The 24,007-nt window shown below is 40.5% G+C and overlaps 1 protein-coding gene across 4 annotated transcripts in view; it reads left to right on the top strand.

The window, feature by feature from the left end:
- LOC149067892 (dual specificity tyrosine-phosphorylation-regulated kinase 4-like) overlaps positions 1 to 24,007 on the top strand; it is a 70,152-nt gene that overhangs the window by 13,782 nt on the left and 32,363 nt on the right. For 2 of the 4 annotated variants that reach the window (XM_089251988.1, XM_089251989.1), the window contains exon 1: positions 23,703 to 23,951. The exons of the other annotated variants lie outside the window; for them this stretch is intronic. In XM_089251988.1, the coding sequence (XP_089108114.1) occupies positions 23,718 to 23,951 (234 nt within the window). In that variant the 5' untranslated portion in view covers positions 23,703 to 23,717. Of the gene's footprint in view, positions 1 to 23,702; positions 23,952 to 24,007 lie in introns of those variants that run through there. 4 annotated transcript variants of the gene reach the window in all.

Raw genomic sequence — 24,007 nt, forward strand, 5'->3', positions numbered from 1 at the left:
CCTACAGACGTAGGCGGAGATAGACTTGAAAGTCTGGGGGGGGCGGCACGATGATTGCTGGTGGGGAAGGCATGATGATGTCAATTCATATATACGCAAATACATTATATCAGTAGGCTTTACCTTTGACGCTGGGGGGCGGGGGAGGGGGCCTGCCTCCCCTGTATTTTCCCCCAGGCCTACAGAGCGTGTGGAAGTATGTGGGTGACCAAAACACCGTGCAAGCACGTGAGTGACCAAAACAGTGTGCAAACACATGAGTGAGCATAAGAGTGACTTGAAGCGGGAGCAATCACGTGAATGACCAAGTAAGTGACCTACAGAGCGTGAGCAAGCTCGGGCAAAACCTGACGAGTGACCTGCAGCGTGTGGGACCAGGTCAGTGAGTGACCTTTGAGCGTGTGCGAGTATGTGGTTCACCAAAACAGTGTGCTGGCCTGTGAGTGACTAAAAGAGTGACTTTAGAGACACGGGTGTACTTGTAAGAGTGAGAGGGAGACCAAGCGGGTTATAGCACAGGATGGCAAATTCGAGGAAACAAAGAGAATAGTCAAGGAAATTAGACTAGTATGAGAGAAGGGCAGCGAAATCCGTGTAACCCACAGTGAGGCGAAACTATAAACCCGCCTCTGAATCGTACACGAGCATCGAACACTCTGGAATGCTCCATGGAGCACCGTGGTGCTCGCGAGTAACAGGTTGAACATGCCCGGTATAAATGTCACGCGCGATTATGCTTGTCCTGAGTTATTCGTCCATTGTTATTTTCTTCCTCAACCCTGTTGTGCCTTAACGTGCAAAGACCAAGATAGACAAAAAATACAGACAGACACATTTTATTGGTAATCGAAACCGTCATGGTTACCGAAACCCCGATTTCCAAAACAAGAATTGAGCCAACACGTGGCCAATGTAACACAACAACGTGCATTTATTATATTTGTTCTTTTTTTCGATTTGGAAACGCTATAAAGAAAACTAAATTATGTTCCAACAGCAACTGATCCGATGACAAAAACGGACAGCGACTGACGTCAATCCTCTCGTCCAATCACGGACCGCCCAAGGAAAGACAAAAGGGATACTCTTCGGCTTTAATAAATAACCGTCTCGCTGTGGACGTGAATTGATAATAAACCTCGGGAGAAATTTCCGGGAAAACCGGATCAAGTTCATTATACTAATGGCGGGTTGTGGGGAAAAGCTGTTCATAATCAATCGGAGGATTATGACGGGGAAGGGGGGGGGGGGTTTGGGAAATCATTTTCTTCATGATTTGGTCCATCCCATTGGCATTATTGCCACGAGCTCATTATAACGAGGTTCTGATTATTAACTAGCTTTAGATAATTATGTTAATCTCATCCAGTTTATCGTGTTTCCATTTGGTGAAGTCTTTAAGCAGACGACACACATAACGGTTTCACTTTCGTCTTGTCGTCTGCTGATAGCTGTTTAAACGTCGTTTTTGAATGGAAGCTCCGGTTTGATTGGCCAAAATTGAAAACTTGCCTTCGTCTAAGAGTAACCACGTTTTCCGCATTGGTCCGAATCTTTCTTGAAAAGCAGAACGCTAATCGTCATTATGAGCGCAGCTAAGCAGGCTATAGCTCATGGCCGTAAGGTAATTTCCTGTAATATATTGAATCGTGATTATGGCTAGCAAAATTCTTAATTGTTGCTATCTGCATAAAACGTTGATCCCCACGCATAAATTGTCAAGAGTTTACAAGAATTTCACAGACCATGAAAATGATGAAAAGGAACCTGAAGTAAAGGCCGACATAGCAGAATCATTGAAGGAGCTCGTGAAATCTCTCTGTGCTGCTGACGCTGACATAATTCGGGACATTCCTCAGACCAAAAGAACTTGCAGAGATGATCTTCTCTTCCGGAAAGCTTTCGGAGTTGCAAGGCACGTGGAATCGATGGCGGACTCAATCAGCAAAGAAAGGCTCTCTAATTATGTTCTTGAGAGCTTCTATACGCTGACAAACGTTTGCCACGACGATTCCTGCAATATTGCGAGGAAGAAGAAGCCGAGGAAGAGGACTCTACCTGCTGAAAAATCGGTGGCCCCGATTTTCTCTCCTGTCCTGTTTTCTTCGCCAGGAAAAATTGATTCAAGTGAAGGTGACCTGACTATTACTCTGCAACCACTGGACCCTCCTGAAGCGTCAAATCAAGCTGTGGTGAGGATTGAGGAAGATGTCGCACAGGCAGTGGTCAAGAAAATTAAGCCAAATCGGAGAAAAATGGCGAAATTTGTAAAGCCATTAATTTTCTTCTGTCTAGAGAGCGAGAGAGTAGTTCGATGAGTGACCAAAAGAGTGACCTAGAAGTTCTGCAAGCATGTGAGTGAGAAGTAACCAAGAAAGTAAGGTACTAGGTCGGTGAGTGACTTGGAGCATTTGGCATGGATGAATCATGTGAAGTATGTGACCTAGAGAGCTGGTGACGAAAAGATTTACTTACATCGTTTGCAAGCGCGGGGGTGAACAAAAAATTGACCTACAGAGTTAGGGACTAGGTCAGCGAGTAACCAAAAGAGTGATCTAGAAAGCGAACGTGTATTTTCTGTGTTTTCCAGACATATTTCCTCTTTCTTATAAACTTTGATACTCAGCAAGGACAGTCAACTTTTTTCGAGTCAGGAGCGCCATTTACATACAGCATCAGAAGAATAGCACTCGTATGGGCATAGCTGCATTTCAATGCAATGCAATCAAAGGCAACTAGAATGTTATGGTCATGAAAATATATGAAATTAACACAAAGTATCGCCAATTTTCGGTAAATATTGCCCACATTCACGACCTAATTATATTATTTTCTTCTAGTGGGATCTAAACATATTCGACCGGAAGAACTGTACAGAACTTTCAAACTAAGACAGGCCAGGTGAAACCAAAACTTCCAATCACCCTAACCATATATAGTAACTTTAATATACTGAAAATCAGACCCAGTATATTGTGATTGCAACATGAATGGACTAGTTTGATACTGGAGAGCAATCAAAACCTTCCGAGCATGTAATAAGGAACCAGAATCGAACAATCTTTGGTTCTTCGAAGATCACTGCGGTGCTCGCGAGCAACAGGTTGGACATGCCTAATATACATGCAAAAGGATGTATAGTCAGATAGGGTTGCTTTGATACCAGCATTAAATACTACTGAACTATTTAAGGTCAATCATATAACATGGTTTTCTGTTTGGATTTTTCTAAAAACTTCCAAGTCTTTTTCACCGCGCATACAGGTATGACGTCATACTGAGGTTGGGCGAGGTAGGAGTTCTGAACGTGCAATGGATGGACATTCCTTTGAAATGCAGTGTGAGAACAGTAATTCGAGTTTTATACTTCTTTCGGGATCCCTCCCCGACTCCACTTCTTTTTTCTTTAAACTCCTAAAGTATCACGAAACAACTCATGAATTTTTCAAATAAAAAGGAAATTGTAAATGTCATGTCAAACTAGCAAACAAAAGAAAAAGAAAAATGGCGCGTTCTGGGAAAATTGAATTAAATTCCGTTCCTTACCTTGTTTTTTTTTTCTTTTCTTTTTATTATTCGAGAAAAAGTAATCATCTCGAAACATCCTTTACACTTCGAAATCAATTTTTTTTCTCCCCACCACTCAGTGAGAAAAAACGAAGAAAATGGCGGCTATATGGACCTATATAAGCGCTGCACTTCACTTCATTTCTCTCTCTCTCGTCTGCTTTCATTTCTTTTCCTTCTCTTCTCTCTGTGGAAGTAAAGAAAGCTAAGAAATGGTTGGGAGTAGTTTCTATCTTCGTTTTTCTTTCATCTATTCTCACAGGAGAAGCGGAAATGCTGGTGTTATTTACCGTCAGAAATGGTTTTTAGTAGTTTTGACACAAGTTTCTTTTACTCTATTTTTTTATCTTACCAAGGCCCTTTCTCAGTTCAAAGTTTCACAGTTCCGAACTTTTCACTCCTTTTTTTTTTATCAAGGAAAGTAGTAGTAGTGGTTCTTTTCCCAGTTTTTTTTCCAGGAAACTGGAGCACACCAGCTGCGCCGGTTTATGGATACGTGGAGTGAACGCCTCTCTCTCCGTAAAGGTGATGCTCTTTCTGTCTTTTACGTGAGAATCATATGAAAGATCCCGTTTCCATTTTCTCCGGAAATTCCAGGGAAACTTTTTTGTCTTTTCTTACTATTTTCTGGAGAAAATAATTCCCCATAGTACCTCATCCATTTCAAATTCTGCCACGAAATAAAATTGAACCTTTATGACTGACATTTGGTATTTTTTGTCCTAGTGCGTTTTGTTTCTATTTGCACCCATCAGGCTGTTCAGCAGGCGTGCACACCGATTACAGTCTGCGGACCAGAACTGACAAATATCGCGTGACCATATGACACGCATTTTACAATACCAGGATTGAAATTATGTTCATATCTTTTAATTATATTATGATAATTATACTCCAATTATCGAAATCAATTATATTCATACAAATATATTAATCTCGTATTTGCTATATACATGCGTTTTTTGAGGAATTAAATTTTCATCCATTGAGTAAAGCTGGCAACTTTTTACCTAGTTTGACAATTTTTTTGGCTATAACTGGCAGCTTTACTCTAAATTTGGCAATTTTTTGGCAACTCTTTTTCTTCTTCGGTGGCAACGGGAGGAGGAGGAGGCTGCTGAGCTTTCCCGCTGTGACATCTTGTTTACCTAAACAATTTTTTTTTCCAAGTTATTTTTTATATCAAAATTTCAACAAAACCTTTTAACAATAAAGTGAATTAAATTTACTAAATGTAATAGTAATATAAATGTAATACTAAATGTAATGTAAATACTCTACGGAAAACATGAATCCAACATCAGGTTCATGCGTTCAATGTGAAGGGAACATCATAGTTGAGGATGGAAAAATAGTCTGTGTTAAATGTGAGGCGTGCTATCACTTCTATTGCGACGGTTATAATGAGAAAAACACTGGGTGTGTGTTACATGTGTATCTAATGAACAAAGCAACACTTCAGCCAGTATGCCAAAGGGTGCCAAATCCGTAAACCCGAAACGCAGAGTGAGTCATCCATTACCAACCCTTTTGATCAAGAAACTGTCATCGAACCGATTCCGACCTGTAACCTGATCATCTGTGATACTGTGAGTGAAACGATGGGTTCTCTGTCACAAGAATCTACTAAACTCCTTTCATGTATCTCCTCCATCTCCGAAAAGCACATCCATGCACTCATCAGTCTCATGGCGCATCAGTTTTCAACTCAATCCCAGGAACTAACTAACCTCACTGTAAGCAGTACTTGAAAATCAGCAATCAGAAGTACAAGATTACAACAACAACAACACAATGTCATCACTAGAAGTGGAGAACGCCGCTTTAAAATCTCAAACGAAAAACCTTCAAATTGATGTCGCCGATCTCCGACAGTACTCGAGACGATGATTAAAATCACCTGTCTTCGGGAATTTGGATGAAGTCAAGTCAACGATCCTGCAAAAACTTGGTATTATTGACTTAGAACCTGACGTTAACATAATTCATCGTGTTCCAACATCGAGAAAAGTTAAGACCAAGCCTATCATCATGCACTTCAAGACCAAAACATCCCATGACCATCTTCTATAACATTGCCCGTAAAATCTAAGATTCGTGCATCTGAAATAAATGATCGACCATCGCCGCTCACTGTTGGCAAGAAGGCCATAAATTCAAATTTCGAGAAGCGGGAGTTTTTCACAAAGTCAAGTCCACAGTTGACCTAGATTTCTGCGAAGGCACATATATTCGGGCATTCAAAAATATACTAGTGAACGATAATAAATCTATACGCCCGATCGCAACACCATGGCTTAAATTCATTTCGAGCGGGAATTACAAGAAAATTCGAATGGACCAATCGGATAGCACTATTCCGCAAATGTCCAATCAGGACGCTGCATTAGTATCTCACGCAGGCTCACAGCTTCATTCTGACCACGACGTTTGAAGTGAACAGACGTACTTCTTCCGCTGAGCAACCGAGCGTGAAGATTTGGTATTCAATCCAAGTGGGAAACTCGGTCGGCGAAACTAGTGGTTAAAAATTTTTCCTCTGAAGACGGCACCCATTGGTGTTGAAATGCATTAGGAATTTTATTTTTTTTTTGTGTATTTGCCTTATTCGCTGGTGTCTTCTCAATACAATTTATTTCAACGAGCACTTGGCACCATTTGTTAAACAGGGGTATTCCATTTTGCGAAGAAATTTAAAACTGAAAATGATTTTGAGTTTTGGTGGACGAGGAACAGAAAAGTATATTTGAGACATTCGGAGGACTCTAGGGGTGTACAAAATTAGTCATCTCGATTATCTAAATTGCATTAATTAACATGTACAGGGTGAGCAAAGAAAGTCCGCAGAAACTTTAAAAATCCATAAAAACCGGAAAAACAACCGAAATAAGAAACGGTTTGCAGGGTTAGCATCGCTAGGTCACGGGAATTTTTTTTAAGACGCAAAAAATAACTCAAAAAACAGCCGATAGGTTGTGCTGACGTACACAAGTCAAAGGAAAAGATACGCAAATAACGAACAGAATGCCTCGAAGTCGTTTATTACAGCAGTATGTGTTCCTACATGACCACCACCACCACCACAGGGGGAATAACACATTGCAGGCGAGTCACAAATCCAGCAACGGCGGCAGAGCGCAGCAGGTCCACATACACGGTTTACAACGTTGAACTGGTTGGGGATTAGCAGTGTAAGTTCTTATAACCGTCTCATTTGCATATTTCCACCGAAGTCATTCGTACCAGCGCCACCTACCGGTGGTGGTTTTTCCGGTCTTAAAAAAAATCCCCGTGACCTAGCGATGCTAATCCTGCAAACCGTTGCTAATTTCGGTTATTTTTCCGGTTTTTATTCATTTTTAAAGTTTCTACGGACTTTTTGTGCCCACCGTGTATAAAAAGCCCTAGCATAAGAATCTGGATGCACTCCGATTTTGTTCGTTTTTTTGCCCAAAACATCGCTGAGGAAATTATAGATATATTGTTTAACTTCCCATATAATTCCTGTTTACATCTTAAATACAACGCAATTAATATATTCATATTTTGGTGCTATCATAGGTTTGGATTGATTCGAGTTTGTCTATATCACTGGAGGTGTAAGGGTCCCAGATTTCAGCGGCGTAGGAAAGAACGTTTGGTAACAGAGTAGTCTGATATCCCGAGTGGAGTGTTTAAGGTTGCGGCGGAGGAGGAAAAGTTTCTTAAGACACTTCTGTGGTAAACGTAGTCAACGTGTTTGTTCCAACGTAGGTCGGCTGAGATTGACACCGAGATATTTGATTTGAGGAACTTTTGATAACATTAAATTATTGATGGAGTACGAGTATTCAAGAGGAAGTAATTTTACGGGTGACTTTCATGTGTGAACCGTTTTTGAGATGTTGATTGGCATTTGCCATAAAGAACACCAGTCCGCGATGGAAGCCAGGTTATGTTGGAGAAGTTGTCGATCAGATTCGTGGTGAATGATGCGGTAAATTGCACACAGTCATCAGCAAATAATCTAGTGGTGCAGTTGAGAGATTCTGGGAGGTCATTGATGTAAATTAAGAAAAGTGTTTATATGAAATGTGTCTATTTATGTATTATAAAAATCTTTATACACTAACTGACTATAATTTATTCACGCTTTGTAGAAAGCACAACAACTCCGGGGGAAACTTTTGTTTACACACGCAAATCTCTTACATTTTTAGAACTTCATGGTTTTTCGATGCTTACTGGTGAATTGATTATAGTCCAAGAACAAACCTTAAAACTCACTATACTAAATCTGTATAGATCGTCTCATTTGCTCCCAATCAATGTATCGAAGAACTCGATTCCATTTTGAAAAATATTAAATGATGTAGATGATTATTAGGGTTTTGATGTATTAACATCGACGTCTTAAACACAATTTACGGTATTCATTCTGATTATTTGAATAGGCTCTCTAGTGACGGCTTCACTCCTTTAATTTGATTTCCAATGTTACAAGCCCACATTCATATTCGTGCATTGATCACATATTTATTCGCCGCTCAATTAAAACCGATGAAATTTCCTCAGCTATATCCACCACAATACTCTAACTCAGTGTTTCTTAACCCTTTTTTGCCCGTGGCCCCCTTTGAACCATATTTTTTTTCTCGTGGCTCCCCTGTCTTACCCAGAGTTTTCAACTCTCATCTAGAAGCAAGACACTTTATACGTATTGAAATGATTTTTTTTCAGTGAATTTATACTGAACTAAAATTTTGCAAAGAAAATTGGCCTCCAGACCACTGGCCTAGAATTTATTGATCTCCCTGCTAGTCCGAGTTCTATCAGGACCGTCTCAACATCATGGGGACTCCACCTTAGGCAAAGTGATGCTATGGTAGTCCCATACTTTAGCTGGAAATAAACAGCCTACATATTTCCTACTTATTTTCAAAATTAATTGTACTATACAAAATATCATAAAGTGGGGTCACTTATGGGCATGAGGCCCCTGGACATGACCCCTTACAAGAGTGGGACTCACAGAGCTACAGCCCGGGACCTAATATGGTTTTCACCATTTTTTTTGTTTTTCATACAATAAATTTCATATAGAGAAGGGGGGTCTAAAAAATTTAACCTGGGACTTGAGGAAAAACCCCATCCTAGGGAACTTGTTGCAAAATGTAGGCGGTGAGGCCTGGGTGGGTCCATGCCCTGAAGAAGGCCCTGGCTTTATGGGTAGTTTTGTTGGATTCTCTCTCTCACTGTAAGTGTTAGTCACTAATGTAAAATCGTTATTTCTTCACACCTTAATTTTTCTTCTCAGTTCTCCAAACCACCTGTCATGTCCCCTTTTTCCATTTTCTTCCGTGGCCCCCCCTTGAAGTATCCCAGTACCACAAGGGGGCCATATGGCCCCCGGTTGAGAACCACTGTTCTAACTGATCACTATCCAATCTCTTGTAAGTTAAAGTTTTTTTGTTTAATCCTAAACCTGCTAATGGTACAAAAAATAGATCACTCGCCGGAATTTCATCATATCTTCAAAATTAGTTTTGCGCTTACGAAAAATACTCCAGGGCTGAATTTTGATCAATTTATCTTCAAACTCTCGAAACTGTAATCAATAATCATACAGAAATACCTTCATATAGAAAATAACAAAAAATATAACAAGCCTTGGATTACACCTTCATTGGTCCATTTGCGTGTGTGACCAAAATGAAACAAAAACTTTACTTGAAATCTAGGAAGTATTTAGAAGACACCAACGAATAAGGCAAATACACAAAAAAAAAATAAAATTCCTAATGCATTTCAACACCAATGGGTGCCGTCTTCAGAGGAAAAATTTTTAACCACTAGTTTCGCTGACCGAGTTTCCCACTTGGGTTGAATACCAAATCTTCACGCTCGGTTGCTCAGCGGAAGAAGTACGTCTGTTCACTTCAAACGTCGTGGTCAGAATGAAGCTGTGAGCCTGCTTGAGATACTAACTTCTTCCGCTGAGCAACCGAGCGTGAAGATTTGGTATTCAACCCAAATGGGAAACTCTGTCAGCGAAACTAGTGGTTAAATTTTTCCTCTGAAGACGGCACCCATTGGTGTTGAAATGCATTAGGACTTTTATTATTTTTTGTGAATTTGCCTTATTCGTTGGTGTCTTCTAAATATTCTTGGGCAAAGTGGATCAACTCTTCTATCTAGGAAGTATCCGTACGATTTATCAATTCAACAAGCTTACGAAAATGTAACATCATTTCTCAAAAGTCAAATGAAATTAACAAAACAAAAAATTTTTACGCTACTAAATTTTCTAACTGCAAGGCCTCCAGCTAAACGCTGGAAATTCATTAATAAAATGCTCGGATCACAGAACGAAAATAAAACAATGCCCTCAGAAACAAATTCCCAATTACTAACTAATAACTTCAATACCCATTTCGTGAATATTTCAGAACATAGACAGGCACAAAATGATAATTTTAAACAATATATACACACTAATGACAAATCCATCTTCCTGCCGCCTACTGATAAGTATGAAATATCAAAAATAATTAAATCACTTCCAAATTCTGCTTCCTGTTTTGACGCGGTATAACTAAAAAATATTCTCAAAAGTTTTTCTACCAATATTCTTTAAATTTTGGCAGCTATAATTAATAGTGGCATTAAAAAGGGGGAATTTCCTGAATCTCTAAAATCAGCAATAGTTATTCCTATTTAACAAAAATGGAAATTCTAATGATTTTAACAACTATAGACCTATTTCCATTTTACCCTCCACGTCTAAAGTTTTTGACATGATTCTCGAAACTAGGATTTACTCTTTCTTAAACCACAGTGACTTCTTTTCTTCCAATCAGAATGGATTTCTACTAAAAAGAAACACTGAATCTGCACTTTTTAAACTTTACTGGATATGTATAAAAAATATTGATTCATCTCGAAAAACTATAGTCAGTTTCTTAGATATTAGGAAAGCATTTGATAGTGTCGATCACAGAGTTCTGCTCTCTAAATTGCATTCTTGTGGTATCAGAAGAGGCAACGGTTTTAACATTCTCCACTCATATCTTACTAACAGAACTCAAAGAGTAAAAAGTTAATGCTCATTTCAGTAATTTTATGAATATTATCAGCGGAGTCCCACAAGGATCTGTATCAGGCCCGTTATTATTCATTATCTTTATTAGTGACTTGATAAGTGTGGTGAAATCATTACATTTGCCGACGATACTGTCATTCTGGAACAGACTATCAACCACTTATCACAACAATTAATAATGATCTAATTACAATTCAAAAAACTGGTTTATTAATAGTAATCTCAAGTTAAGCATTTCTAAAAGTAAATTTTATTAATTTCTCTTTACGTAATATTCCACCTCTTAAACATAACATAACACTCCACGAACCAAATTGTTTTATGATTGATTGATTGTTCATGTAACTGTCAACGTCTTGAACAAACAACTACGATAAAATACCTTGGTATCCATGTTGTATGGTCTATCAGTCTGGGGAAGCGATTATGTATCTAGTGTTACTCCTATTTTGTCTCTACAAAAAAAAAAAATTATCAGGCTATTGACATCTGATTATAACACTCAATCAAACGAACTCGTCCATCAATTCCCAGATCCTACCTCTATTGATAATATTGCATTATTGTATTCTGCACTGATTCATGTTCTCGTATCGCATAAGTGTCACGGCACCTTGAACCCCGTTACATGTTTATTATTCACAGCAATTGTATATATCTTGCCACCACCTATTGTTATACTAAACTCAATTACATTTCTTTCTTTCTTTTCTCTTCTGTTGTTTATTTTTCACTCATCTTTATAATACATATTTTTACCTTTGTTTCATTAAGTATAATTTTTCTATGTATTTGTCAAGAATTCTATAACTTATTGTAGTAATCTTAACATACACTAACATTTTGATTGTAACAACCAGTATGGGACAAGTGCTTGTTTTGTACTTGTTATATGGCTCATGTTTTGTTATTTTTCTTTTATACAAATACAACGCCACAACAGGCAAATTGCCCAACGAGGTGGCTGACTTAAGAACATCGTGGATCCCCGAGCCATACTTATTTATTTATTTTTTTTGGAGGCCCAACCTACTACTGCTACACCACACATGCACCCCGCCCACACACCCACCTCCCCCCCCCGCCCGCGGAACCCCAACGAATCGGTACATGCGGGAATGTGCGTGTACGTGTAGTGAAACCTGACGTGAAGTTTTTGTTTCTCTGCAATGCTTGTTATGTGTAGTGCTGCCATCTGCCACCAGTTTTTCTAACTACGAGCGAAGTGTTATGGTTGAATGATTTATCGTTGTAGGACTGTTGCTCTCTGTGGCGAGACTTTTTAACGGGGAGATCGGCTCGCATTTGCGCCTTTGAAGTTGGGAACCACAGAAAACCAAGTTCAGCCGACCACCACTGTGGGGTTCGAACCCGGATCCTCGCATCGCGAGTCCGTCACTATAACCACTCGACCACCACAGCGACAGATTTGTAGTTATTTGAAATAAATTTGAAAATTTGAACTCTACTTGCCTTTGACAATATTTTTTAATAATATTTTGAATTTTTTTTAGCAAATTTATACTTAGTTTTGATAATTGGTTTTTTTTTTTTTGCTATAATTGGAAACATTATTTACCTTTGGCAATTTTTTGTCACTAGAATCGGCAACTTTACTTACCTTTGGCAATTTTTGGCTTTAATTTGCAATTTCGGAAATTTTTTTTTGGCTTTAATTTTTTTTGGATTTTTACTTACCTGTGGTAATTTTTTCGGCTATAAAAGACTCGTTTGTTTGCAATACTCTTTTTCGCATCTCAATATCGATCGCTAACGACATTGATTAAAGTCTATTTACGGGACTCTTGGTTTCGAGAACAATCGATCAATTCCTCTTGTGACATGCCCATTCGGTTTTCATTCCTCGACTAATCACTCTATGGTGTTGGGTTATACTCAGTCTGGTTTCTCTTCCTTCGAGCTGTCGTCTGCGACGTTTCATTTCCTCTTGCAAAACTCGGCTCTTGATTGAACGGTTCCGAATGTAGTCATCAGATTCCTGCTGAGTCGTCTGCGTTTCGCTTTCATTAACACAAAACCGATCACCTCAAACTACTAACATAACCAAATAACTTCAAAGTACGTTTCTTGAAATAGAAAACGTTAAACATTATAGATTTTTTCGATTTCTATTTATAGGCATAGCCAGGGATGCAATCACACATCATCAGACCACAGGCCTGATATGCGGCATTTCTGCCGCTCGTGGGCCAGAGAACTTGTATATAAAGTGTGACCATACGACCCGTGTTTTACGGTATATTTCTGTATAATTTTGGTCGTTCCAACTTCTTTTATAAAAAAAATGCCTCTTTTTTCCCCCTTCATTTTCAACAAGGCTTAGTTGAATTTTCGAAATCAACAATGAAGATTATTTACATGATTTATCAATTATATTATGATAATTATCATTTTCTCAGCAATTTTAGTGATAGTTGGTGACTTTACTTGCTTTCGACAATTAATTCCGCTGTAACTGCACCTATTACCTTCACCTTGACAACTTTTCTTACGATACCCGTATTTTTTGAAAGAAATGTGGTCAGCCTAGACATTTATGGTGTCGTGTTATTGATACATAGACTTTCGCGGACCGGATGGAACCCTTTGGCGGGCCGCATTTGGCCCGTGAGCTGGAGGTTATGCACTCCTGATCACAACTATCATAATTAATCCAGTGTTTCAAGCTGGGGTTCGCGGACTCCTGGGAGGGGTCCGCGGTTACTTTGTAAGAGATCTGCAGAAGGCCTATCCTTTTCATTTACTACCATTGCATGAATAACACGTTTTGTGCTGCGAAATTTTAATTTATTCAATTTTTCATGTTATACAAATTATAAAAAAAAAACCAGTACATTTCGGACTTTATGGGAATGAGGGCATCGAAATTGACCTTCTGATATGCTAAAGGAGGGTTCGCATATCATTTAGCTGCACTACAGGGAGCCCACGACATCAGAAAGGTTAGGAAATACTGGTTTAATCTACTATAAAAGTAGTCTTCATCTTTGATTTCAATAAAGGGAAAAAGATTCAAATAAGCTTTGTTAATAAACGGGACAATTTTGATATAGAAAAGGTTGAGATTGCCAAAAATATATCAATGTCCCTTGAAATACGGGATATACATCCTATGTACAAAGAGGAAAATTTGAACACTCTTTAAAGAATTATTGAATACTAGCTATATATAATACCCGGAGCTGCCCAGGTTTTCTTCAATTACTGGGAGGATTGAGAAAGTGATAAAAGCATAAACTATTATACATAATACTTTGCAGCATTAAAAAAGTGATAACCCATTGTAAAGGCATATGCACGTCTGAAACGCGCATTGCTAGGAAACCACGGTGACCAAAGTAAACATTCCGAAAGTGATTGTTGAGGCCCAAGAACCATTGCCTTGGTGATGAAATGCCACTTCGGGCATTTTCCTCCATGCTGAAAAACTTTTAAAGTAGACCCTCGTTCAATCCGGACTCTGTTTGGTGTATATGCAAAATTTGGCGACGATAGATCTAAAATTGTGGATTTGTATAAAGAACATGCACACAGAAAATCAATTTTATATGTATAGATAAGAGTTTTAAAAACACTACTTCATTGAAATGATATCAAGTGAAATCATCTGTTGTATTTTTAGTAGCAGTTTCACTTTCAAGCAAACGCTTAAGTACCTCGTATCGATTGCGAACGTTTGAATCCGCCAATCCCGTATCCACCCGCACATAAAACCGCTAAATATAACATGAAGGGATGCAGCCGGAGAAAAAAGGAATTCGAAAAAAGGAGAAAAGAGCCAGTCATCTCCATCTGTTGTTGCCCTCGATGCCCAACTACACAATCCTCTCCACAACGGGGAAATGGTTTGAACCGTAAAAGTCGCCGATAGGTACCGCTATCTGGCTGCTATGCTGGACCGACTATGGCGGAAAAAGGAAAGAAAGATGGGGGAATAGTTTTCATCATCCTCGCGTGAGGGCCAATCACTGACCCGATCGACGTTTGACTGACCGAACTTTTTCTTTCTTCTACCGAGTTTAGAATCGGATATGAGAAAACTGATGGAGGTGAGGTATTTTCGGGGCTCTTCCGCCCTAATTTTCCTACAAGGTCGGGTATTCGCTCCTTTGTTTTGCTTCTTTCTTTTTATTTTTTAAGATTCTTGTTCCCACACGTGACTTTTTTAGAGAAAGAAAGATGTCTTCCCGAGTCCTTTCTTTGAACAATGAACAAGGAAAAAGAATAATAATCTCGTCTGAAAGTGCGGAAGAGTCCCTGGATTCCAGAAGGAATAAAGAAATGATTTTACTTTCTCTCTCTCTCTCTCTCTAGAGTGAAAAAATTCGTCTATAAATAGACACGCGAACACCAACTTGGGAACTCTCTCTCTCTCTCTCTCTCGAGGTTTTCATTTACAAGACCTTGGTGTGTGTGGAGAAGTAAAAAAAAATGGTGGCTATATGTGTGTCAGGGGTTGTCGTAAATCCTCTGGGAGCTTTCAATAGCCTACTATATTCTCTGTAATGGATTCCCGTTTCAGCTTTGGATCGAATGGACGATGAAATGGAGCTCTGGAGCATCAATGGGGATCGATATGTCGTCGTCCCCGTAAAGAAAGAAGGAAAAAAAAATCGATTTCGTTTGAAAGGAACGATGTCCTTAATTTCCTTGGTGGTGGTGGTCCTTTTCAATTCAGCCAGTAGCCTCTTTTCATCTATTTACTGCGGAAGTTGCTGTGTGCGGTAGTCTTTTATATTTACCTTACACCAAAACCTCCTATAGTCACGCAGTATCACCGGAAGCAGGGCTTTTTGAGTTGGGTCGGAATTCTTTCTCCTCGGAAAAGGAAAGTAGTTCCAGAACGGCAACTCGCCAGGGTGTTGTTCTTTGTTTCTTTCATACCGAGCACAACTCTGGTCTATCACCATGGGCGATTTGCTACCGAATGAGTTGTGTTGGAAGTGGGCATGTGCACCCCCTAACAGTATTGTGTTATACAGGGCCTGTTTGGGGTCATTCAAAGTATTACGTCAGCATCGGGCGGCAGGGGGTTTTGGATTTGCTGGCTTTTGATCACAGTGGGGGGGAGGGGGGGGTTTGAAGGTTGCTTACGTCATCAACCACCCCTTTTTGAAGATATGAAACATTCTAAGCTGCTGACGAAATTTTGCTGACGTGGGGGGGGAGGGGGGGAGGAAGTCAAAAATGGCTGAAAATCTGCTTACGTAATACTTGAATGCTTGAATGGCCCCTTTCTCATAACTTCAGGCCCTGTGTAAATGTGAATTTTTTGAGGTCCCATATACAGTATGTGTCTTCTTTGAAGGAGAGGTGTGCGAAGGGGAAGGTGGCTGCATGTGGATTGTGCCTAAAATATACAAAAGGCAGCCAATTTTGAGTCTCTAGAAGTTTGTGGGGTCCTACGCACGTGCCCCGTTCGCCCGTGCAAGAAACACACCCCATGTATACAGGGTTGAGTGTGAATTTTAGTGGTGCCATCTATTTCTCAAACTTTAAGTGTAATAATTCAGTGTTCGTGCCGTTGCAGGCCTGCTGATTGGCTCGCTAGGGCTATTGGCGCTCGTTGTCCGCGAGTGCCGCATGAATTGCCGTATATACTGGTGTATTAGCCGATCCCCCCCGAAAACCAGCGCATTTTAGGAAGGGGAAAATACGTATATTTTCCATGCAATAAAAGTTACAATCATGGGCGGTAATACGGGGGGGGGGGGGAGGGAAGCGTGGGGGGGGGGCCCAATGCGTCAAAGGTGAAGTTGACTGATCTAATGTATATATGCATATATGAATTGACATCATCAATCATCGTGGCCCCCAGACTTCCAAATCTATCTCCGCCTATGGTTACAATGAAAGATGATTTAAACTTTGCATTCGATGCTAAATTCCATTGCATGCTAAATCCCATTGCTGAATGCTAAATTCCATTGCTGAATGCTAAATTCCATTGCTGAATGCTAAATTTCATTGCTGAATGCTAAATCCCATTGCTGAATGCTAAATCCCATTGCTGAATGCTAAATTCCATTGCTGAATGCTTAATTCCATTGCATGCTAAATCCCATTGCTGAATTCTAAATCCCATTGCTGAATGCTAAATCCCATTGCTGAATGCTAAATTCCATTGCATGCTAAATCCCATTGCATGCTAAATCCCATTGCTGAATGCTAAATTCCATTGCTGAATGCTAAATCCCATTGCTGAACGCTAAATCCCATTGCTGAATGCTAAATTCCATTGCATGCTAAATCCCATTGCTGAATGCTAAATCCCATTGCTGAATGCTAAATTCCATTGCATGCTAAATCCCATTGCATGCTAAATCCCATTGCTGAATGCTAAATCCCATTGCTGAATGCTAAATTCTACTGCTGAATGCAATTTTTTTGAATTTCTCTCATGCCCGAAAACTTCGAGTTGAGGGGAAATTTTAGCTCTGTATTACGGAAAAAGTCTGGGGCCAAGTGAAAACTTCGACTTGAACGGATATTCGAGATATCGTGAATTCGAATATCACGAATTCACTGTATTCCAGTATTAATGGAATAAATAATTTAGTCCTTTTATTATCTTTAGAGAAGAGTTCTCTAATCTTTAAAAGACAATTGCAAATTGCAAATATTTAGACTGAACCGTACATTTCAATGGGGAAACCGCCAGGGGCACACGAGAATTGTGTTATTAAACACTTCACGTGATTTCCTTGCATTCGATGTTGCTGCCGTCGCGGCTCTGCTGGGGATGCTCCCCTCCAGTATTAACAGTAGAACAGCTTTCTGAACTGAAGGACCAGTGGAATATTTGAAACAGTTCGACGGACCACTTGCGTCCCGTATTACGGGGCAAATTCAGTATTTTCAGCCGTTCCGAATTGGTTTATGCATTTGTTAAGTTTTTTTTTTCAGCGATGCTTATTTAACTGTCTGTTATGCCGTGTTCCAAACTGTTTTCCAGCGGACGTTTCATCCACTACTGCGGTGGACATCTTCGTGTGCTGTTTTTTGGTGAGCGAGGAGACGAAACGACCTCCTTGGATGACCGCTGTCCAGTGATGGTAACCTCTTCCAGCGAAATTTCCCTCAAAAAAATTCCCTTTTAACTAAAATTCCCCCCCCCCCCACGCACTCAGAAAATGTGCTGCCATCTAGCGGGGGAAATACATAATCAAGTATTTTACGATAGAAAAGTATTGCACTGCATTAATTTTTGACAAAAATTGAGCAAATTTTAGCCAATTTTTCCCACGAGTTACCACCACTGCCGCTGGAGACGTGGAAGCATCAACTTTTCGTCGTTGTGAAGTCGAGCAAGTGACGTGTTGATTCGGACGTGGCGACTTCTGATTGGGTGGGTGGGATCGGAGTCTTCGAGTTGATTTTCTAACCGTCCTGATCTTAGTATTTCGGATTGGCGGATACCATATATTGCTCAAGTGCAGCCCTTCTTCCCTTCTTGTTTAAATGAAATTATCTCTGTGCTTAACGATCTTAATAACTTCGCAGTTTAGTCGGGAGTGGAAGTGGGTTTCTGAAGAGGGAATATCGGTGTCTCTTGGAAGTGGATGTCGTGGCGCTTGAGGAAGGTATGACCAGAAGGCCAATCAGAAATCGCCACGTCCCATCACATCAACACGTCACTTGCTCGACGTCACAACGACGAAGTTGATCCTTCCGCGTCTCCAGCGAAAGCGTCAGTGGACAACGGAGGAACCAATGAGGTCGTTTCGTCTCCTCGCTCACCAAAAACCAGCACCGAAGATGTCCACCGCGGTAGTGGATGAAACGTCTGCTACAAAACAGTTTGGAAACACGGCATAACAGCACGAAAGGTATGAAATTTACTGTAAACTTCGGCATTGAAAGCCTACCTTCTCTTAACTTTCCAATGTTTACAGAAACCGCGAAATAAACAACGTTTTCATAATTATTATAATAATTATGGCTCTATAGTAAATAATAATATCCTTCTTACGTGTTTGTCAACAACAACATTCTTTCCCCTCAATTTTTCAATGATTTTAACTTTAGGGATTTTGCCGACTTACGGCAACGTTTCTGGTAACAATTGGTGACGTCCCGTATTTTACTGTATTTAGGATCCCAGTTCCCCTCATTTTTCTCAATGCAATATGGACATTTATTAATTTGAATGGTTTTTTTTTTGTCCAATATATTGTTGTTTACTGTGATTTGTAGCCAGAAAAGCCCTTTATTTTCCCCCCACCCTTCATCCATTTTTACAGGAATTAGCAAATTTTGCCATAAATTGCATCTTTTGGCTACAATCAGTGATATCCCGTATTTAGGATCGCAACTCCCCGAACTTCCCTTGATGAGGTATGGTAGACCCCCCTAAGTAGGAAGGTGCAATTTTTACTTGAACCCATACGGATATTAGGAATACAAATTACAACAAATGAACGACTTTTAATTCAGTTAGAATCAAATTATCAAGGCCTCCTGTGGACCACCTATGCCTTCGTCGCGGACCATAGGTTGAGGGACGCTGCAGTAGGACCTCTCGATAACGGACACCAATGGGGATCCAAAAATTTGTCCGCTAACGGGGAGTGTCCGCTATTGTGGAGGTGCCATACACAGTGGAAACTCCTCTTTTATACGACTTTCCCCATTTATAGTTTTGCATGTTGTGCACGCATTTTGCAACATTACCATTCGGAATCAGCATCCTGGTCCATAGTTATGTTCGGCTAATCAAGTAATTAACTGACGGATTATCGTATTTACCAATATGAGCTTGGAATTATAGGGGTCGTTCAAGTATTACGTAAGCAAATTTTTAGCATTTTTGACCCCCTTCCCTTGTCAGCAAAATTTCGTCATCAGCTCTGCCCCTCTGAATACTAACGCATATTGGTGGGATCAGAGACCTACACAGGGCGGGGGTCATGGGGGTCTCGTGCCCACTCCCACCATCAAAAATTTATTTTTTGAATTGAAATTTCGGAAGAAAATGCCTTTATGTGTTATTACAATCAATTTCTGTTAATTTCAATGCCATTTGAAGGCTACGAACTCGAAATTTATCTTTAATAAATTCATCGCGACCCACCCTCTAAGCCATATAATGATAAATTGCATAAAGGTCCGTGGACCAAATATGGCCCTGGGGTTATCTGATGCGGCCTGCCCTCCTCAAACCTAATTTTGTAAAAATGAACTATGCGGCACATTTACAGATCGCTTAAGTGTCCCGTGGCATATTTTCAAATCACTTAAATTACCCGGGACGCAGTTCCAGAACACTTAAGCGATCCGTGACACATTTAGAGATCCCTTGAGTGACATGAGACGTAGTTTTAGGGCACTTAAGTGGCCCCCAGTGCGGTTCTACATCACTTAAGTTACCCGCGGCACATTCTCAGATTATTTAAGTGATTCGTGGCGCAGTTCTAGGGCACTTAAGCGGCCCGGACACATTTACAAATCACTTGGATCCGCGAAACATTTAGAGATCACTGAAGTGGCTCTGTAGGGCACTTATCAATAGGGGGGGGGGGAACGTTACTTCAAGTGCCGACAAACTATCAAAAGGTTTTTCTCGCTTTTTGGCGCGCAGAGTAAGATAAAATTAAGAATGTTTCATATTTTCATAAAGGGTGGTTGATGACGTAAGCATCATCCAAACCCCCCCCCCTTTTGCCATCAAAAGTTAGCAAATCGGAAACCCATCATCGATGATGACGTAATACTTGAACGGCCCCATACATAATCACCGTATTATATGATATGGTAAATCTTGATATATATGATAAATTCTCGATTTATGAACAAAACAAAATTAATGAATTAGAGTTTGCCGCTGATTTTACTGTCCGCTACCGAGAGTGTCTCCACTAACGGGGAGTGAAATACATCAAAGCCCTATTCCAAATGGGCAGGGCCGCCATTTCAACTTTTTCCGGAGGGGGGGGGGGCAAAGCACATGTACTCAATGTATGTATGTATATATTTGTATATATACCATTTTTAGTGCATTTTCAAAAGCCGGGGGGGACCCCTACCCCCCTAAATGACGGGCCTGCAAGTGGGATCAAAAAAGTATCCGTTAACGGTAGGTGTCCGCTAACAGGGAGTGTCCGTTAGTGGGAGGTTCCACTTCATTAGCTGGACGATCACAAGTCCCATTTCCTTCGAGCCTTTTCCCTCGCAAATCGAATCGTCTTCTTGGTCAAATTTCTGCTTGGGCAAGTTTGTTCAGATGTTCCGCAACCTCAAAGGACATAAGAAACAGCATGCAATGCGTGCAACAACGCTACGGATTCCACCCTTGAATGAGGCCAATGAGCTTTTTTCCGACCCTCTCTCTAAAAAGCTGATCTTTTCCTCACAAAAAAATCACCAATAACGAACCGATAATAATTAATCGATCGGCCAAAAATATCATCTAAACCATTTTCGTCCTCTTGATCGCGTAATATCCGATGGCATTTTTGCTTTACTAATAGACCGCAAGAATCGAAAATGATTTCTATACCGTTTTGTAGAGCGGACGTTTGTGTCGTTTTCATTTAATAACTAAAACATGCTATGAATAGGGCCGGATTTCACTAGAGAATCCGGAAACTGTGATGTGGCGATGATCGTCCAGCGCCCACGACAACGACCCCAAAGGCTCGTGGAGCGTAGTTCCTGGTGTATAAAAACAATCGCCCCAAAAAAACAACAACTATAAAGTGAAAGAGGAATCATACCTCCCCCCCCCCTTTGCCCCGGATATCCGAGAGAAAAACATAACTATTATAACGTTTGGCTATTAGCGATTTGATCGTCGGAGATGGCTCTCACTCTTCGCACGACAAACGCACGCGAAAGAGGTGGAAAGTATTGCGCATTTGATACGATTCTGCAAGCAAATGCGTCTGCTACGATGATTTTTCTGTCTCAGGTGTACGTCTGTTTCAGGGGAATACGTCTGACTCCGGCCGAATGTTTTCGAGGGATATGACTGCACTGGTGTTTTGTTTGTGAGGAATACATCTCACTTCATGCAATTTTTTTTCAAGGGATACGCCTGACTTCATCGTTCTCCTGCTTCAAAGAATACGCCCGATTTCATCTGAATCCTCCTGTTACAAGTAAATACGTCTGACTTCATCGATCTTCCGTTTCAAGGAATACGCCCGATTTCGTCTGAATCCTCCTGTTACAAGTAAATACGTCTCACTTCATCGATCTTCTGTTTCAAGGAATACGCCCGATTTCGTCTGAATCCTCCTGTTACAAGTAAATACGTCTCACTTCATCGATCTTCTGTTTCAAAGAATACGCCCGATTTCGTCTGAATCCTCCTGTTGCAAGTAAATACGTCTGACTTCATCGATCTTCTGTTTCAAGCAATACGCCCGAATTCATCTGAATCCTCCTGTTACAAGTAAATGCGTCTGACTTCACCGACCTTCTGTTTTAAGCAATACGCCCAACTGCGTCTGAATCCCCCTGTAGAAGGAATACGTCGAACTCTCTCTCTCTGAATCCTAATGCTCCAGGAATACGTGTCACTTCATCGGTCTTTTGACGAAAGAATAAATCTCACTTCATCGATTTGATTCATTTATTTCAAGGAATACGTCTGAATCCGTCCGAATTCTCCTGTTTCAAGGAATCCGTCTGAATCCGTCCGAATTCTCCTGTTTCAAGGAATCCGTCTGAATCCGTCCGAATTCTCCTGTTTCAAGGAATACGTCTGACGCTGTCTGAATCCTTTTGTTTCAAGAAATACATCTGACTCTGAATCCTCCTGTTAAAGCAATACGTATGATTTTCCCTGAATTCTTTTGTTTCAGGGAAAAAGTCTAACTTCGTTAGCATTTTGATTGACAATACATCTGGCATCATCGTTCTCCTGTTTCAAGGATACGCATTACTTCACTGATGTTCTGTTTCCAAGAAATTCGTCAGAATCCGTCCGAATTCTCCTGTTTCAAGCAATATGTATAACTGCATCGATCTTCTGTTTCGAGGAATACGTCTGACTCCGTTTAAATACTCCAGCTTAAAGAAAAACGTCTTCCTTCATCTGTCTTTTGTTTGAAGAATATATCTGATTTTATCGATCTCTTCTGTTTCAAGGAAAAACGCCTGATGACTCCACCTGAATGCTCCTGTTTCAAGGAATACATCTGACTCCCTCCGTTAGTCTTTTGTTTGAGGAATACGTTTGAAGAAATTCGGAATTAAGTCGGCTTTTGTTTCAAAAAACTGCGCAGGTGTTCTGCTTCAAGCCATTCGTCTAACTTCTAACGTTTTCTGTTTGAAGAAGAATACATCTGATTCTCGGTAGGTGTTCTGTTTGAAATGTTTGAAAGACTACGCTAGACTCTCTACCTGTCTTCTGTTTCAAAGGAATGTCACTTGAATATGTCAGTCTCCCGTTCTAAGAAATACGTCTGACTCCCATCGACTTTCTGTTTCAAATAATACGCCTGATTCTGCCGGTCTTCTGTTTCAAAGAACACGTTTAACTGTTTTGGTCTTCTGTTTTATGGAATCCTGTGACTAGGTCAGTCATCTGTTTCCCGGAATACACATACCAGGTTTTCTGTTTGAAAGCATACATCTGATTTCTTCGGTCTTCTGTTTAAAAAGAATACGTCTGACTTTTAAGATACACACGTGACTCCACCGGTCTTCTGTTTTCAAAGGAATACACCTGAATTCTACTACCTTGTTTTTCCGCAGTCTGTTCAGATCGATGTCTGTCTGTTTTGAATGAATGCGTTTTACATTCAGTCTCCCGTTTCGAAAGAATGCGTGTGGCACAATCGAACCTTTTGTTGCCAAGTAATACGTCTGACACAGATGGTCATCTGCTTCACTGATTCCGTGAGTCACATTTACTTCAGAAACTTATCTTCTGTTGTTTTCCATGGGATATTTCCAACGTCTATAAATTCGATAAAACTCGAATCATCGGTACCACGAAGACTCTTTGTTCTTGACCATTCAGTTCGTACCCAATACTCTCCGTGCGACACGACATCGTTCGCTATGCGTTAACTGAACTGGTACTGTATCACCTCAAGACATGTGGTTCGCGATAACGACGTACCCGACGAACACGCTGCATCCCACGCTCGAGATACTGCACGTGTCCCACGGCCTCGCGGTCCCGCCGTTTCTCAGGAACCGCAAGTGCCGCCTACTTGGGTGCGAGTGCAACGGGCGGCACTTCGTCTCGAGCCACCTGTTGCCGAATTCCGATCGCGACGTTGGCAGTAGATCGAGGAGATCGGGCGAGCGGGACAGTTCAGGCGACGTTGTGAGTAGCGTCGGATTTCTGGAAGACAGAATTTGGGTCAATTTCTTACAACCACC

This window comes from Pholcus phalangioides, unplaced genomic scaffold (genome assembly GCF_987345545.1).
Source record: "Pholcus phalangioides strain wild (caught in Gottingen) unplaced genomic scaffold, Ppha-v1.0 ptg000028l_1, whole genome shotgun sequence".
Lineage (NCBI taxonomy): Eukaryota > Metazoa > Arthropoda > Arachnida > Araneae > Pholcidae > Pholcus > Pholcus phalangioides.